This window comes from Muntiacus reevesi, chromosome 3, assembly GCF_963930625.1.
Source record: "Muntiacus reevesi chromosome 3, mMunRee1.1, whole genome shotgun sequence".
Lineage (NCBI taxonomy): Eukaryota > Metazoa > Chordata > Mammalia > Artiodactyla > Cervidae > Muntiacus > Muntiacus reevesi.
The window spans coordinates 141,874,198-141,890,640 of NC_089251.1; the positions used below are offsets into that span (position 1 = coordinate 141,874,198).

At 49.7% G+C, this 16,443-nt stretch overlaps 1 protein-coding gene across 4 annotated transcripts in view; it reads right to left on the bottom strand.

The window, feature by feature from the left end:
* NRP2 (neuropilin 2) overlaps window positions 1–16,443 on the bottom strand; it is a 120,201-nt gene that overhangs the window by 50,773 nt on the left and 52,985 nt on the right. For all 4 annotated transcript variants that reach the window (XM_065930747.1, XM_065930748.1, XM_065930749.1 and 1 more), the window contains exons 8-10: window positions 8,315–8,459; window positions 6,822–7,171; window positions 4,581–4,725 (exon numbers count right to left, since the gene is read on the bottom strand). In XM_065930747.1, coding sequence (XP_065786819.1) covers window positions 4,581–4,725; window positions 6,822–7,171; window positions 8,315–8,459 — 640 coding nt within the window. The remainder of the gene's footprint in view (window positions 1–4,580; window positions 4,726–6,821; window positions 7,172–8,314; window positions 8,460–16,443) is intronic.

Genomic DNA, 16,443 nt, shown 5'->3' on the forward strand with positions numbered 1-16,443 from the left:
ATGGAAGGAGAAAGGAAAGCCAAGATGGACACACACACACATGAAGTCACTTCTGTGTGCTGTGGTGAAGTCAAAACCATAACCTGTGTTAAGAAGAATGGTCCCTAGCTGTAGACACAGCCATGACAGAGGGATGAACACAAACCCACCTGTTCACTCCACTGCAGAGGGTCTGAGGCCAACACAAAAGGCCATCCCAGGCCGTAATGAGTGTGGGTGACACGGACCCCAGGCGGGATTCAACCATGCCCTGGGTGTTCTGTTTAAGACACTGGACTGTGGTTAAGACTCCACGCTTCCAGTGCAGGAAATGTGGGTTCAATTCCTGGTTGGGGAAGATCCCACGTGCCACGTGGCATGGCCAAAAATGTTAAAAAAAAAAAAGAAAAGATCACTTAAAGACACAAGTATGGGTGACACATGTAGTGAACGACATCTATCAAAAACGGTTTTGAAAAAAGTCTGGCTTAACACAGTGAGCTCCATCCTGCGGAAGACACCTGTCCGTGCACAGACCCTCGTATGGCCACTGGAGTGACCCTGGCCTGGCCCAGCTGGCACACGGAACAGGCCTTCTGATCTCTACCTTCTCTGGGTCAGACGGTGCTTTTTGTGAACCAAAGCTAACCCAGCCTGGGAGCCCATCTGTTACAGGATCATCAGAAGCACAAGGGCTGAAGTCAGAGCAAAGCCACTGGGAGGTGGGACCCCACACACTGTTCTTGTTCGCACAAAGCTGAATGGAAAATAGGGCTCCAAGGGACTCAGACTCCATTCAGTGGAAAGCATTCAGGGCTGTGCCTTTAGGTCGGGGTGTGGCAAGTACAAACGCTTCTAGGATACAAACCACTTTTGTAAGGGGGGATGGCCCGCTGGGGGGCAGGGAGGGTGAAGGGATGCAGGGGAGGTGGTAGAGGAATGCCACATGCCGGTTGTAAAGGCAGCCACCACCATGATGGCCCCAAGTAGGGAGGTGGCCAGTGTGGCCAGATCTTGCAAAAAGATGTCTATTCCCACACATGAAGCAAAAAAACAAACAAACAAAAAAACCAACTGAAGGAGTCTTTTGGGCCTAGAAAAGAGAACAACAGTCTCAAAGGCCCCTTGCTGAATCATCTAACTTCGGAGAAAACAAAGCATAACTTTAGTTCCATCCTGATGCTCCAGGCCGGTTGCATCTATCTGGGACTTATCAGCCCCTGTCCGGAAACCTACCACCCCCTACACCCGCCCAGAAGACTTATCACCCCCTGCCCAACTACAAGTGTCATCTCAACAAAAGAATACTCAAAATATCCCGCCTGATTGTCCCTTATCGCTTCCACAAACCTCCCTGTAAGTATGAAGCCTCCCTGATCCCTCTCGGCGTTCAGCCTGGTCATCAGGCCGACTGTCGCCCCTCCTTGCCTGAATAAAGGTAACCTACTCCTGTTGAGGTCGTCTTTCCTTTTCTGCCTCGCCAGAACTGTACCTTACACCAACCCCAGGGAAAATCTTCAGACTTGTCAATGTTGGTAACTGATTCAAAATATGAGGAGCAGGCAACCAAACCTGGCTGGGCAAACCTGGCTGAAGGCAGTCAGTTCTGCCCTCGGCTCTGGGTGATTCATTCACCATCCATTCACTTGTTTATTTGTCGCTGCCAGTCATTCATTCAGCAACTATTCGTGAAGTGAATGAAAGCATGAGTCAGGTGCTAGGTGGGGCCCCAAGGAATGCTGGAAACCGACGTTTAAGTCTGTGTGTTGTGAGGTGGGGTCTTCATCCTGGGGCTGACCTCCCAAAAGACTCCCCAAAAAGCCTGTGCATGGCTCCTACCATTTCTATATATGTTTTTGTGTGTGTTACTGTATGCAATTAGGCATCTTTGTCAGCACCCTTCAGGACACCATTTAATAAAGCCGGGAGCTGAAGGAAATCACTAAATGCGCTGAATAGCTTTTTCACGGTCCACTTCCCATCTTTTTGCTATTAAATACTATGAGCATAACCTTTCAGACTTCCTTTTGCCATGTCTGCCTCTCACTCACAGTAAATAGCAAACAACCTCAAAGCGTCCTAATTTGTAAGTTCAAATTTGTCACCGTGTCACAGAATCTCCAACACCATTGTAGAGCATCTAGCGGCAGCAAGGCAGGAAGTAATCATTGGAAACACAAACAAATGAACAGGTGAAGTAGCCCTGTCAAATTATTTAGCTGCAGCAACTCAACCCAGCCCATTCTATTCCCTGTTAACCTTTTGGGGTGGGAAGGAAGAAGGGAACAAAGGTGAATTGCAGAAATGAATGGAAATGTGAAAAGCAGAAAGCCACAAGGTCTGGGAGAGCGAATCCAGGAAATGTTAGAGTGGGTGAGCTTTTGGCAGAGATGTAAAATGTTAAATCCAGTGGCAAGGGGGGCGGGCTAGGCCATGAGAGGGCAGGACACATGAATGAAAGTGAGGGGATGACAGCGGCCTCCGTGTCCACTGTTTGTACTGGACACTTAGAGGTAACTGCCCATCACGTTACACTCCCCGGCAATTGAAACCAGATGTCAGAGACTTCAAAGAGAAGGAGGCTGGGTGGCGGGTGTCGAGGTCCTACTCTGATCTTCCAAAGAATGGCCAGGAGGACTTTGAAATGAGAAACCTGTTGCTGACCATCCAGACAGTGTCATCTGGGCCAGCTTGGGAGGGGTAGTAAGGCCATTAGCGGTTGTTCAGTCGGTCATAAAGCCGGGCCAGCTCGGGAGAGGCGCGGCACGGGGGTACCAGGACAGGAGTGGAGTATGAGTCAGCTCTCAGCTAGCTGAGTGGCCTCTAGCAAGTGGCTCTTCTCCCTGGGACTCAGTTTTCCCCTCCTAGATCGGTGATCTTTTTCAAGCTGTATGTCACCCTGTTAACAGGTTATGGACCAATTTCGTGGGTAGGACTAGCAATTTAAAATAGGAACTCCGAGGGACTATGATATTTCAGAGTGTACTCATGTGTTAGCACTGCTTTGGGAACTTTTGTTTCAATCACATTTACTCATTATAACAAGTTTATCAGGTGCCAGGCAGTAGGCTAAGTACTTTATTATTTTACTGAACCCTCATGACAACCGTGAGGGGTGTAGATATGCTACGGTCACCGCCGTTCTTCAGCTGAGAAAACCGAGATCGGCAGAGGCTGGACTAGAACTTGGCAACCTGTCCCTAGAGTCCAGGCTAGGTTAATGATATTCTATATTCCATATGCACACACGTGGTAGCGTGTGCCTGTGTGTGTGTACTCATGCTTATAAGTCAAGCGGGTCATGATACAAATTTATTTTAAATTGCAGATGATGGTCAGAAATGCTTGAAAGTCATTGGCCTTGCAGCCCTCGGGTCCTCTGTACCTCTAATGCTCTGATGCTGGCCAGAAGCAGCCAGCTTGGGTCACTGCTGGAGGACTGTTTTCAGCGGCTGCAAGAGGACAGGTGAGGCGCACCCAGCGGGCTGCAGGGAACCTGGCCTCACTCCTTCATGACGGGGAGTAAAGTGTCTTCCCACTAAAATGCGTTCACCCGGGCTGCCTTCCATCCGGAGGTGAGAAAGGCTAATTCTGCCGGATTCCCAGCCGGCACGCCTCAACAGGACACCTCCTGGGTGCCTCGGTAACAGCACACAGGCAGTATTTTTCTCCCCGGGAGCCAAAAGCACTTCTCCGACATGCCCTTATTAATCCTTCACCTTCCCCTGCTGGGTGAGCTGCTGACAGGTACCTTACAGACAGGAAAATGGAGATACCTGGGGCCCGGTCCTGCCTGCAGCTCCTGCTGTCTCTGGCTCGGCGCGCCAGCTCAACTCTGGCTTAGCTGAGATCCGTGCCAGCTCTGCCCGGGAGGAGGGCGGGCGCCCGCAGAGGAGGGAGGCCCTACTCGGAAGGATGGATGGGGTGCTTCCCAGGGAACAGGGAGGGTGGCCGTGGTCAGTGGGCCTCATCCTGTTCAGGAGACTCTGGAGATGCTCCGGGGCCACTGCTGGGTGGAGGCGGCACCCAGCCAGGCTTCTGCCGCACAAGGGGAAGAAGGCGGGTTCCCAGCAGCTCCCCGCAACAGGGTCCCTCCCGAGCAAATAAATGCCTTTTACAGATGTAGCTTCGAGATGAAAATGAAGTCTCTTAGCCACTGACATCTGGAGGCCAGATTCAGACATAAACCGATTACTTTATTATCATGAGCAAGGTTTTTTTTCCCCTTCCCTAAATCAACAGCCACAGCCCTCTGGCCTGAAGAGTCAGGGTCTAATTGAATTTGGGTGGGTGGTGTGTGGTTACGATTTGTTTTTGAGAGACTTGGGGTGGAGGACTGAAACGATCCTCTAAAATCGACAGAGCACATCCCTTGAGAAACTGTCCCAAGTCCAGAGGTGGCAGGGCCCGTGGTTTGAGGTCGAATAAGGTGGGGCGCAGGGCAGGCGGTGGGGAGTGGGGCTGTGAACTGATGGGGCGTCACCAGGGATGGCTGCCTCTCTGCCTGTCCCCATCGCAGTCTGGCCTCCTCCCGGGCCGTCCCAGGACGCCGGGGTCAGGAGACCGTGTGAGCGAGACCTGAAGGGGAAAGGGGGCCTTACCTGTCCAATCACAGCCCAGCACCTCCAGTCGCATCCCAATGCCTGCGGGCGACCACCTCTCCGGGTACACCCGCACGTACTGCGCCAGGACAGGCTCGAACCTCCGGATGTCAGGGGTGTCATAGTGCATGTTTCCTTCGAACAGCTGCAGGGGAGACAAGGCCGCTCAGCCCTTCCTGGGTGGACGCCTCTTCACCCCTCCCTTCTGCTCCTTCCTCCCCCATCCCGCCCCACCCCTTACGTCCGGCTGGAAGTCTGCTTCACAGTTAATCCATGGTCGCTGCACATTTCGGTCTGAGGGACCCCCATTCTCAGACCAAGGTTTTTATTCATTTGGGAGGTCCCAGAAACATGGCAAATAGGGAGCAGATGAGAGTGGCAGTGGTTGGGTTCTGTTCTCTATTCTGGGAGTGAAACTGAAAATGCAGAATTTGGCTCTGAGTGAGTCTGAAGCTGTACTTGGCTGGGGAGGAGGAAAGGGCATGCAGACTGTCTTGCCTGTTCTGAAGTTCTCCGTTTACTAGAAAAAGAAGTTCTTTCCCTGATGCTTAAGAGTCTAGATTTAGAAACTCCCAGCTTGACAATTTTGACTTAGAAAGTTCCAGGTCACCGAGAGGCTGAAGGGAAAATGACCATCCTTTCTCTAGGCTGATGACTATTTGTGCTGGGCACATGTTGACAGTCTGAGACTGTGTTCCCCCAACCTTGGCTTAGTAGAAGACATTCTATCAAAATAAACCTCACCTGAAGCCACACTACATGAAGCTGATGACCGCTGGGCTTGCCCTGGCTCAAGTCACGTGGGGAACCCAACCCAGAGCATGCCTGCGAACCAGTGACTTAGGAAAGGCGGTGCACAGGTGTGCCAGGGGCTGTGCCTGGTCTGCATCCAGGAATGTGGCAGAAGGCCCACAATTCCAAAAGCCGGGCACTGTCATGGGGAGAGCAGGCCCTGAGCCTGGCTAAGACCATCTCCTTTCCCAGGCCCTCAGAATGGTTAAGAAGACTCAAGGTCAGCTGTCCCTGGGGGAGGGAGCCTGTGGTCCAACTCTCGTGTTCCATCCACTGAAGGTTCCAGTTATCAAGCCCTGAGCCCTTTCAAGCCACTGGAATCAGGAGCTGGGAGTTTACATTAGCATTGCAAAACCTCCAGCCCAGCCCTTGCCTCTGCATTAAGAATGGAAACGTTGGCTTAGTAAAGGGGACCTGAACAGAGACACGTGACACCCCTTCCTTCCTAGAGGCCTTGATCTTCTGCAAAAAATGAAGAGTTAACTTAGCGATGAGGACTGGTGTCCCAGGATGACTGGGAGATTCCCGTGGAGAGGGACAGGGGCATGACATCCCTCCCTTTCCTGGAGCCCCCTGTTCAGGGCTGACCTCTACCCCTGCAATGGCAGGACAGAGTGGGCGACGCTGGCCTGCACCTCTGGCCTGGAGTTAGTCTCATTTGCCTCTTTCCAGTCTCCCTGTGAGAGGTGGGAAAGATCTAAGCAGTCAAGCCCAGCAAAATACAAAATTCAGCAACACTCAGAAACACACAGTTGTTTTTGGAAGTCATTCCCTAAGTTTCTACAGTTGAGCCTCCAAGAACCACATCCCCTTTGAATATCTGGCCAGTTCCAAGGAAACTTTATCTGAAAGAGGGTATTAAGAGTGTCCAAGTTACTAGCAAGGTGGTGTGGAGTAGTGGTTAGGTGTTTGTGCTCTGGAGGGAGACTTGTGTCTGGATCATGGCTCTACCACAGGTACTGTGTGACCCTGGACATGACATCAAGCCTCAGTTTTGTCATCTCTGAAATGGGAGGGACCATAAGATCTACCTTCTAGAAATGTTATAAAGATTTTCGTTGTTTAGTTGCTCAGTCGCGTCTGACTCTTTGTGATCCTATGGGCTGTAACCCCTCAGGCTCCTCTGTACATGGGATGTTCCAGGAAAGAATACTGGAATGGGTTGCCATTTTCCTTATCCAGAGGGTCTTCCCGACCCAGGGATAGAACCCATGTCTCCTGCACTGGCAGGCCAGGTCTTTACTGTCTGAGCCACTAGGGAAGCCTGTTGTAAGGATTAAAAGGTGTTTAGCAGAGGGCCTGGCACAAAGTATCCTTCAGTTAACATTTGTTTGACTGGCTCATAGGAGTTGGTGATGACCATCTAGATGGGAAATCGACACCCCAGCCCACCCCAGATCAACCTCCCTTTGTGGGGCAAGGTTAGGGAGTTCTCTGGGAATATCCTACCTTTGGCTGCTGGGTCCGGGGGTCTTGGATGTGCTCCCAGTCTTTGCCATTGAGGCTGTAGGAGACTTTGAACTTGCGCACAAATGCCCTGGCTTCCACCGCAGTGATGCTATCTCCTCCACGGGCCCCCTGGATGATGACGCCTTTCACGGTCTTGGGCGCTCCCAGGTCCACCTGGAGCCACTCCTCGCCTGGCTGGGCCTGAGGGATCCGAGGGAACCAGCCTGAGCGGCTGCTGACCAGGCGGGCCGCACTGGGGCTCCAGAGGTACTCACGGGTGGAGGAGGCAGAGATCTGGGAGTCGGCGATGAGCCCCGAGAGCATCCCCAGCATGTTGGAGCAAGGGGCGTCTGCAGAGAAGGAGGAAGATACAAGAGGTCAGGCTGGTACCCTATTAACTGGGACCACCCCCATCAGCAGGGAGCTGTCAAAGAACCCGACTGGCAAACACTTTAAGTCAGCACTGACTTCTCTGTGTTTCAAGGTGGGATAGCACTGTGGTTAAGAGCATGGCTGGGCACCAGACTGCATGGATTGACATTTGCTTTGTCACTTACTAGCTGTGTGACTTTGGGAAAATGATTGAAGTGTTCTGTGCTTCAGCTTCCCCAGGCCTAAAGGAGGATTAACAGTAGTACTTACTTCTTGGGGGTTGTTGCAAGGATTCCATCAGTTACTATATAAAAGTCAGTTACTGATTCCGTTAGTCATTGTATGAAAAGCACAGTGCCTGGCATGGCTGAGCATCTTACGCTGTTAGCCAAGGGCTCTCACATCCTTGTTGGTGGCAGTCCCCGCTAACCCTCCCGGGGGTGGTGAGCATAGGGGAGTTGTGCTGAGCATTGAATCGTAAGCTGGGTGATTGTTTGCCCATCTAGATGGAACCCTTCGTGGGGTTAGGTCTTTACTTCCATATGTATCATCACAGCTCTTTTCTGCCTTGCATCCTTCTCAGTTGCTGTTCCCTCTACCCAAAATGCTGTTCCCCTCAGCCACCATCAGACCACCCTTTACTCAGCCCAGACCTTAAGTGTCACATCCTTAGAAAGGCTGTCCCCATACTTTTGACCAATGCTCCAAGTTGCCCCTTCAGTCACTCTCAGAGCACCTCATCCTCTTCCTTCACAAAGTTATCCCCATACTTACATTTGTTTATTATCTGTCTTGCCCCCCAGCCTGAACACTCTGCCATACCAGGGACCCTGTCTGTTCATTCCCGTCTCTTTTTCATCTCCAGCTCCCAGCGTGGGGTCCGGCTCACAGGGGGCCTTCTATAAGTATTCATGCAGCCATTTAGAGAGTGGAGGTTGCCCGAAGACATGGTACTCAGCAAGGCAGGGGCCAGACTTCGTGTGCATTCAAGACCCACACAGGTAAAACCAAGCCTCCTGTGAAGGCCACGTGCAGCAACCGTGCTGTTAGCACAGGGCTGGAAGCGGGAGCAGAGCCCAGGACTCAGTTCGCTCTCCAGCCTCACAGCAACCCCACTTTACCTGTGACGCGGCAGCCGAAGAGCTCCAGGCGGAGGGCGATGCCCGTGTGCCAGGTCTGCGGGCGGACCCTGACGAAGCGTGTCAGCAGCGGCGAGTGCAGCTTGTTCAGAACCACCTCCGTGGCATCGTTGTTGGCTTGGAAGACCTGTAACATCACACGCCAGCCCATGTTATTGAAATCCCTGTGTGTAGTTGAGCCAGGCAGTCTTTGATGGAGTGGGGTCAGCTCTGTTCAATGTTATTTCCCTTAAGCTTAAAAATAATCAGTGGGTTTGTAGTCTGGGGCTGTTTTAGAAATGCCGTGGGGGAAAAAAAAACAACGGTAATTTCTCACACTGCTCTAACTTGAAAACAATACATGGTCTTCACAAATACTTTTGGAGGCAAGAAAAAATTTTGCCTCTGGGCCTGAGAGCAAGCAGAGGAAGGCACCGTGAAAAGGAAAACACTTTCAGAAGCCTAGGAGAGAAGGGGAATAAAAATGGAACGACAATGTCATCTTTTAGGGCCTGTGGACCTCTCTCCCTAGCTTGAACTTCACTTTCCCGCTTGCTCAGGTTTCAGCATATGGAAAGATCTGCAGGGCATTTTATCATCTGAAAGTGCATCACGATTGTTTTTGTTAGTTACTTAGAGGTCTCCCTGCTCCATGGATGGGTGAGAAAATGGGGGCACTGTCTACCCCGGTGCCCCTATGTCAATCAACACTTTCTTGGTTCTTTCTGGTCTTTGTTGCAGGCAAACCCTCGGAGTCCTGCTCTGGCTTCCTCTCACTGCAGTCCCCGCCCTGTAATGAAATCCACCCCATCCCCATCTGACTGATGCATCTCTTATGGTAAGAATGGCCGTTTGAGTAGCTTCTGATCCAACATGGTAGGAGCAAGTCCGAGCTTACCAGATGGCCCAGATCAATAACTGCCACATGGACCTTATGCTTTTTTGTGCTCTCCATTACAAAAAAGAAAAAAAGAGGAGCTGGAACAAGTGGACGTGAGTTTCTCCCGGTTTCCCTCGACAAGAGTGGAGGGAAAGACCACTAACCACCACTCCTAGATCATACCTGTCACAGCTCTACCAACCAAGTGAGTGTAAATCCATTCACAGCCAACTCTGCAACAACTAGCCATTCCTCTTGGGTAGGGGGACCAGCTCCTTCAGCTCATGACACCTATAACACATGAGATGTCTGGGCACGGACAGGCTTTGGACAAGGGGAATGGGGAAACTAGTATGTTGGAATGCCACTGAGCCAGATGCTGTGTAAACACAATCAGGCCTAAAAAACATCCCAGGAAGTAAGTGCTATTATTTCCACTTTGTTGATGGAAAAACTGAGGCTCAGAGATGTCTGTCTGGATCCCAAGTCCTTGACACATTTTTAGACTGCAGGTTTATCTCCCTTGATTCTCATCTCTTTTACATGTGCGGTGTTTATGTCGGTGTTAGGAGCCTTGGAGCCTTGAGATCCCCAAGCATGGGTGGGATGGAGGGAGAGCTGCTATTGAGTGGTGTGTTCCCACTGATTCTAATCCCAACGTAGAAGGCTCTGGGAAACAGCAAATAGAAGCACCAAGGCTTAGAGCTAATTAACAACGTGGTCCTTGCTTCCTTAGGAACTGTAACTAGGAACTCTGCCATTTGGCAACCTTGAACCTTCTGTATTTCCCACTTGCTAAACGTCAAACGTCAGAGCCATTAATAGCTCCCACCGATGGTGGCGGTGAAGGCTAAGAGCCATCATAGCATCTGCAACCAAATGAGGAGATGTGGCCTGTTGAAGAGAAATGGAGGGAAACAGAAGACGAAACAGCATTCAGAGGACCACTGTATGTGCTGAAACCCCTTGTTCCTGGCCCTGAGCCCACCTATTCCAGGGGAGCTCCCCCCTCCAGCCTGGCTGTTCGCTCTCCTCCCCTGGGGAGCCTCCACTCTGGGCCCCAGGTCGCCAGTTTCCTCCTCTGCCGCTTCGCTGACTGCCGGGAGCACCAAAGCAGGACAGACGGCTGCACGCATCCCTCCCAGCTTCAGTTTGGCTGTTTCCCCCATTGTGATTGAGGACAAAGAAGAGCGAGAAGACGAAGAAAACGGGCCACAAAAGCAGAAGGAAAGAAGTTGGAGCCAGACACTTGGGAGAAGGCAGACAGGAAGAAGGAGGTGCCTGAACCTCTGTGATCTAATCTTGGGGAGGAACCGCCAGGAGGAGGGCCAGGAGGCCGGACAGTCCAGGTCCCGCCATGGCCCCTCCTTGGCTTCCTTACCGCTCTGGGGAAAGAGATGGAGGAACCGAATCCAAGGAAAGGAGATGAATCAGTTCTCCTAGAATTCAGCATGAGGCAGCGGCTCCTTGTTTGTTTTTTTGTTTTGTTTTGGCAGGGCAGAAGCAAAGGCTAGCCCTCTGCTTATTTCAGACGGGTGCTGTGAGCAGTGGGGGGCCCTACTACTGACCTGCTCCCTGAGGATGGTGGTGGCTGTGTGTGGCCTCCATCAGGAGATGCTAAGGAGTTCCAAGGCGGAGGGCTTGGTGGGGGGTTTGATTTGCCACGTGTATATATAATTGGAGTGTTGAGTGGATTTGAACCTCAACACGGCTGCTAATCCACAGCGTGCACACCACGCTGGTACCGTTTAGAAACACAGCTTGTCTTATATGAGTTTTTAATGTCCAATTTTATCTTATCTGACCCCTTCATTTCTCAGCCTGGGCAGACAACACCAGGAAACCATTTCTTTCCTTTCTCAGTAAGGAAATGACTGTGTCTTTGGACTGTCTTGGGGAGGCTGGCCGTGTGTGGGCATGGGGAACACACGCGTGTGGGTACGTGTCTGAGGAGGGGGCTGCTCTTCCCACGGATGTGTGTGACCACAGGCTGGGGTAAGCCTCCTGGATCTCGGCCCACAGTGGCATCAGTCAGTGAGGGAGGCAGGCACACGGTGTATCTACCTGAGGACACCTCCTTGATTCTCTAATTGACCTTCCTTCTGCTATTGCTCACCCTTCTCCCACCCCTGAACCAAATGAAGGCTCTTTCAAAGTGACCTCAAGTAGTCAATCCTGTTTCTGAGCCCAGTTCCTCCTCAGTGTCTTGTTTGCCCATGAGCTTGTGCTTTTAACTACTCTCTGTTCTTGGGACCCTTGGCTGACGGAATACCATCTCTTTTTGGAATGTGGACCATTTTTAAAGTCTTTATTGAATGTGTTACAATACTACTTCTGTTTTATGTTGTGGTATTTTGGCCATGAGGCAGGTGGGATCCGAGCTCCCCAGCCGGGGATCGAACATGCAGCCCTGCACTGGAAGGAGAAGTCTTAACCCCTGGATCGCCAATGTGTGGTTGTGCTCAGTCGCTCAGTGGGGTCTGACTCTGTGACCCCACGGACTGTAGCTCCCCAGGCTCCTCTGTCCCTGGGGGTGACCCAGGCAAGAATACTGAAGTGGGTTGCCATTTCATCCTCCTCGGACCTCCAGGGAAGTCCCCAATACCATCTTATTTTAATAAACTTTTTTATATACCTCTTACTCTGAGGTGGGCGCAGTAGAAAAGAGTTCAAACACTGCTGAACCAGGAGCCAGACTCTGTTGTTAATTAGCTCCTGCTGTGCTTCCTCACTCAGTCGTGTCCAGCTCTTTGCGACCCTAAGGACTGTAGCCGGCCAGGCTCCTCTGTCCACGGGGATTCTCCAGGCAAGAACACTGGAGTGGGTTGCCATGCCTTCCTCCAGGGGATCTTTCCAACCCCGGGTCAAACCTAGGTCACCCGCATTGCAGGCAGATTCTTTCCCGTCTGAGCCACCAGCGAAGCCCTAACTGTGGGCAAATATCTCTACCTCCCCCAGGCCTCAATTTCCTTCTCTGTTAAATGAGGAGATTGTATGAATTGATCTGTACAGTCCCTTCTGGCTCCCAGATTCTAAGGCTTGCTTCACAAGAGTTTCTCATTTAGAACTGCTCTAGGAGTGTCCACTTTCTAACTGGGCATTTTAGTTACCACTGTCCCTTGTAGCCTAAGTGCTTTTGTGGACAAATGCTGTGGATTTTCATACCCTTCAAATAGTGCTCAGACTCAGAACACCTAGTGACTGCTCCACTCAGAGGGAGAATTACCTTGTTGATGTTTTGGTTCAATAACAGTTCAAATTATTAATAAATGAAGAATAATAAATAACAACACCTTAGTCCTCACATATTGTTCTGTGCCCAAAGATATCAAAGTGCAATTTATGAAAATCCATTTTTAATGAAACATTAAGCAGTTTCTATTTCTCCAGACCCAATGGATTTATAAGGACTCTATTTTTCTCCCTGCACGGCCCTATTTATAGCTGGTAAATGCTATCATATATTATACATCTTTATGACTTTCTCAATGCTTCTGTGGTTTCAGAATCACCCTTCATATGTTTTCTGATCAAATTCTCTGAGATGGATTCTTGGCTTCCAGTCGAGGCACTGCAAGGTAAGGAGTTGGCGTGCTTGGGAAATGATGCCAGGAAATTGGTTTCACTCCCTATTCCCTGCCGACTCACTGAATCACTATAGGCAAATCAATAAACCTTAGATACCTTGATTTCTCCTTCAGGAAAATAAAGTAGATAGCAGGCTTGCAAATAGACACTGAACTTTACCAGCCAGCCCTCCCCGCTGGCTCTAGTGCCAGCACCACAGCCAGGACAGATGTCAGACGGGAAGCTACAGCACAAGTAACAAATAGGTCTCTGTTTAACTGGGAAAGTTCAAGCCTTCAAAGCCACTAACTCTCAAGTCCCGCCTTGAGGACAAGAATTTTCAGGCCATAACTTCACAGTGAGGAGTCCACATTGCTGAGAAAACTCAGTGACTTGTCAGCGTATGGTACACCCAGATAGATGTATATAAAATGCGATGATCACATTCTAACATCTGCTTTAAAAGCTGGATGTCACAGATGGTATATGTTTTTGTTAACTAAAAAAAAAGTGAATATGGTTGCTTTCCCACTCAAAGGAAAACCAGAAGTGTGTTCAAGGTGATCCTAGCTTTCTAAAGAGGTGGAATAGCATTGATTATGTTGTAATTACTAATGCGCATGTGTGTGTATATATATATGTGTGTGTGTGTGTTTGTGTGTGTGTATATATATATATATATAAAGCTACGTTGAATATAAAGATTTCTTCAAGTGCACTTCTGTAAACCAAGTTTGAAAAACAATTCAGGGCACGAAGTGGTTTAGATGATCCATTTGGTGCCTTGCTGAATTCCGAACATAATCCAACACTTGCCAATTGATTCTGGAGACCTTTGGTTTATTTTCAGTAAGACAGAATCTGAAACCGGCAGCACTTCATGGATTTTTTGATTTGCACCTCTGGGAGAGGGGGGGCATCTGCCAATTAAATTGGCTGCTATCCAATATCCCAGTTTGGTTATTATCTACAAATCACTCTTCTCCCACCCAGGAAAAGGAAACAACATGTTTGTTTTGACCATGTCTGTGAGCTCATAAGGCATGGACTATGTAAAAAACAAAAAAGAAAAGTATATATGTGTGTGTGTATGTGTGTGTGCATATATATATATATATATGTATCTATGTATGTATATATATATATATGTATATATATTTATACTCTAATAAGAAACATCTAGCCAGAAAGCATCACGTTTGGTTTTGAGGTCATCTGCTCTTTGTCTTTCACCCCATTTCTAGTCATAGCCACCACTTCCTGCTGACCCCTCCCAAAGATCTCTTTGAAGAACAGGCAGTGATGTTCTCGGGCACCACTGAGAACAGTTACTGTTTCATTGCCTACCTGGGAGTCCTCTCTGAGGGTGGATTCTCTGCCAACCCTGAATCTCTGTCCCATACGCTGGGCATCTCTGCCATCAACATCCTGGTGCCCAGGCCAGTGCAGACACCCAACAGTCTTTGATCCTCTTGGCGGAGAGCCGCAGCACAGGCCCCCGGTGCTCCTGGCAGCCTCCCCTGCCTCCGGCAGGCAGGCCTTGGGTCCACAGACGCAGACCCTCATTCTGTGCACTGCCTCCCACCTGACTGGGCTTCATTCATGCCATCTGCGCATGCCCGTCCCTTCATTACCTACAGTGTGACCTACAATTAACTTCTATTTTGCTGTAAAGTGAACACAACTGGCTCCAGGAACTGCTCAACGAACAGAAAATTTTTCAAAGACAACACAATGCTGGAGCCCTGAGGTAGAAACCATGCAGGACATCTTTTTCTCCTTCCTTGCTTTTTTAAAAAATAAATATTTCTCTTCACTAATAAATGTTTCATTGCATCCAAAGTTCTCCTTTGCAATCTACTTGGCACAGACTCTCAAGGAGCGGAGCAAAGCCAGCAGAGAAGAGAGGTGGCAGGAATGGAGGGCAGAGACGGGGGAAAACAGGAGCACCTTTGAAACATTCTTCTCAGGAACCACCATACTGACCCATCCTCACTCAGGACCAAGGGCTGGTCCTCCCTCTCCCACCCACTCTCCCTTGCATTTTCTCTAAAGTCAGCCATCGGGGCTGCACGGAGAAATAAATGGTTAATCAATGAATACCATCCTGCTTAATTAATTTGTTGCACCAAACAGGCAAGGGTAGGGGTGGGGGTGGGGGCCTGCTGCACTTGGGGAAAATGATGTTAAGGTAATGGACTTTTTTTTCCTGTTTGTAAATCTTGGTCCTGACATTTCTCTCTTAAAACTCTTCCTTAAAGACTATAAATTTTTTTTTTTAAGCTGCTTTCATTCTAGTGAATGTGGGAACTTAGCCAGATACAGAATCAGAAGGGATGTCTCTCTCCTGTATAAATATATATCTATGAGAGACATCGAGAAAGGGAATTTAAGGGTGGGAAGGGATGGGGGTAGGGCAAAGAAATTCCCTAACCACCAAATGCTCATTTGCCACCACGATGCCCTCCTATCTCCTCCTGTTTACTTTAGGGCTGTTTTTATCATCAGGCAGTGTTGCTGAGGTGAAGGAGGAGACAGAAGGGCAGGAGCTTGTTGTGGGGTGTAGGGCAAGGAAAGCCAATTTTTTTCTGGGGGTGGGGGGCGGAGGTGGGTAGCATGTGCACATCCCCATCTGTGTGTGCCTTGGGGGGCCCATTAGACTTACTGCAGGATCACGTTACCCCCATCGAGATGCCGAGCCCTGGAACACAGCACACTAACAGGATTAGGGTTTCAGGATTTGAGACAGGAAAGCATGAAGGAGGAGAGGAGCAGAGGACAGCTCAGGGATCGGGGGCTGGAGGCGAGATGGGAGGCAGGAGAGTGGACTATCAGAGCATGAGGGGGTACTCCCATGAAGGTGGGGCAGAAATAAGACATCCTACCTGGGTGGGAAGGACCTCCAACTGAATGCCCCTTGAAAGGACACTGCCACATTATTTAAGGAGGCACCTTTTCATCTCCAGATGGGGAAAAGAGAGCAAAAAGGGTACAGGGAATGAGGTCGCTAAATCTACCTGACAACTGTACTCCTTTTCCAGAAGAAATCTCACGAAACCACAGAGTAGGGAACCGGTGATGGCAAAGAACCCGACAATCTACCTGGCGAAGTGTTCACCCCACTGCTCATCTGGGGACGCTTGGGCTTTTGCCCAAGCAAAATCACGGCACCATTTCACATTTCCTGCTGTCTGCTCCATCCCACTGGCCGTGGGTCTGGAAAGCACGAGGAATTTAGCATCAAGGCTATAAGTGCCAGGGAGGCTGGCCTCCAGTCCCAGAGACAATTCAGCACCCATGGGAGTTGGGTGAAGCCAGCCATGGGGGCTTGATGGAGAAAAGGTTCCAAGCTTATGTATAATGAAATTTTCCCTGGAGCTTCCTAAGTGCAGAGGCTAAAGGTCTGAGCTCATCCCATGGCAAATGGATAAAGGGACAAACTTAATTACCAAGGGCCCTCGATTCTTCTTGGTTATAATTGAGGGGGCCAGATACACTGGGGGACTTGAATTTGGAGAGGACATCAGCCCTCTTCTGAACATACATGACCCTGGACAATATAATCATATCCATGACTTCTAAAGTTTGATGTCCATTACTAGCTGATGGTTTGAGTCATTGTCTTAATATTATACACAATAAGTAAAATTACTACAATGAAAGGGGAAGGGAAAGCCAGTCATCT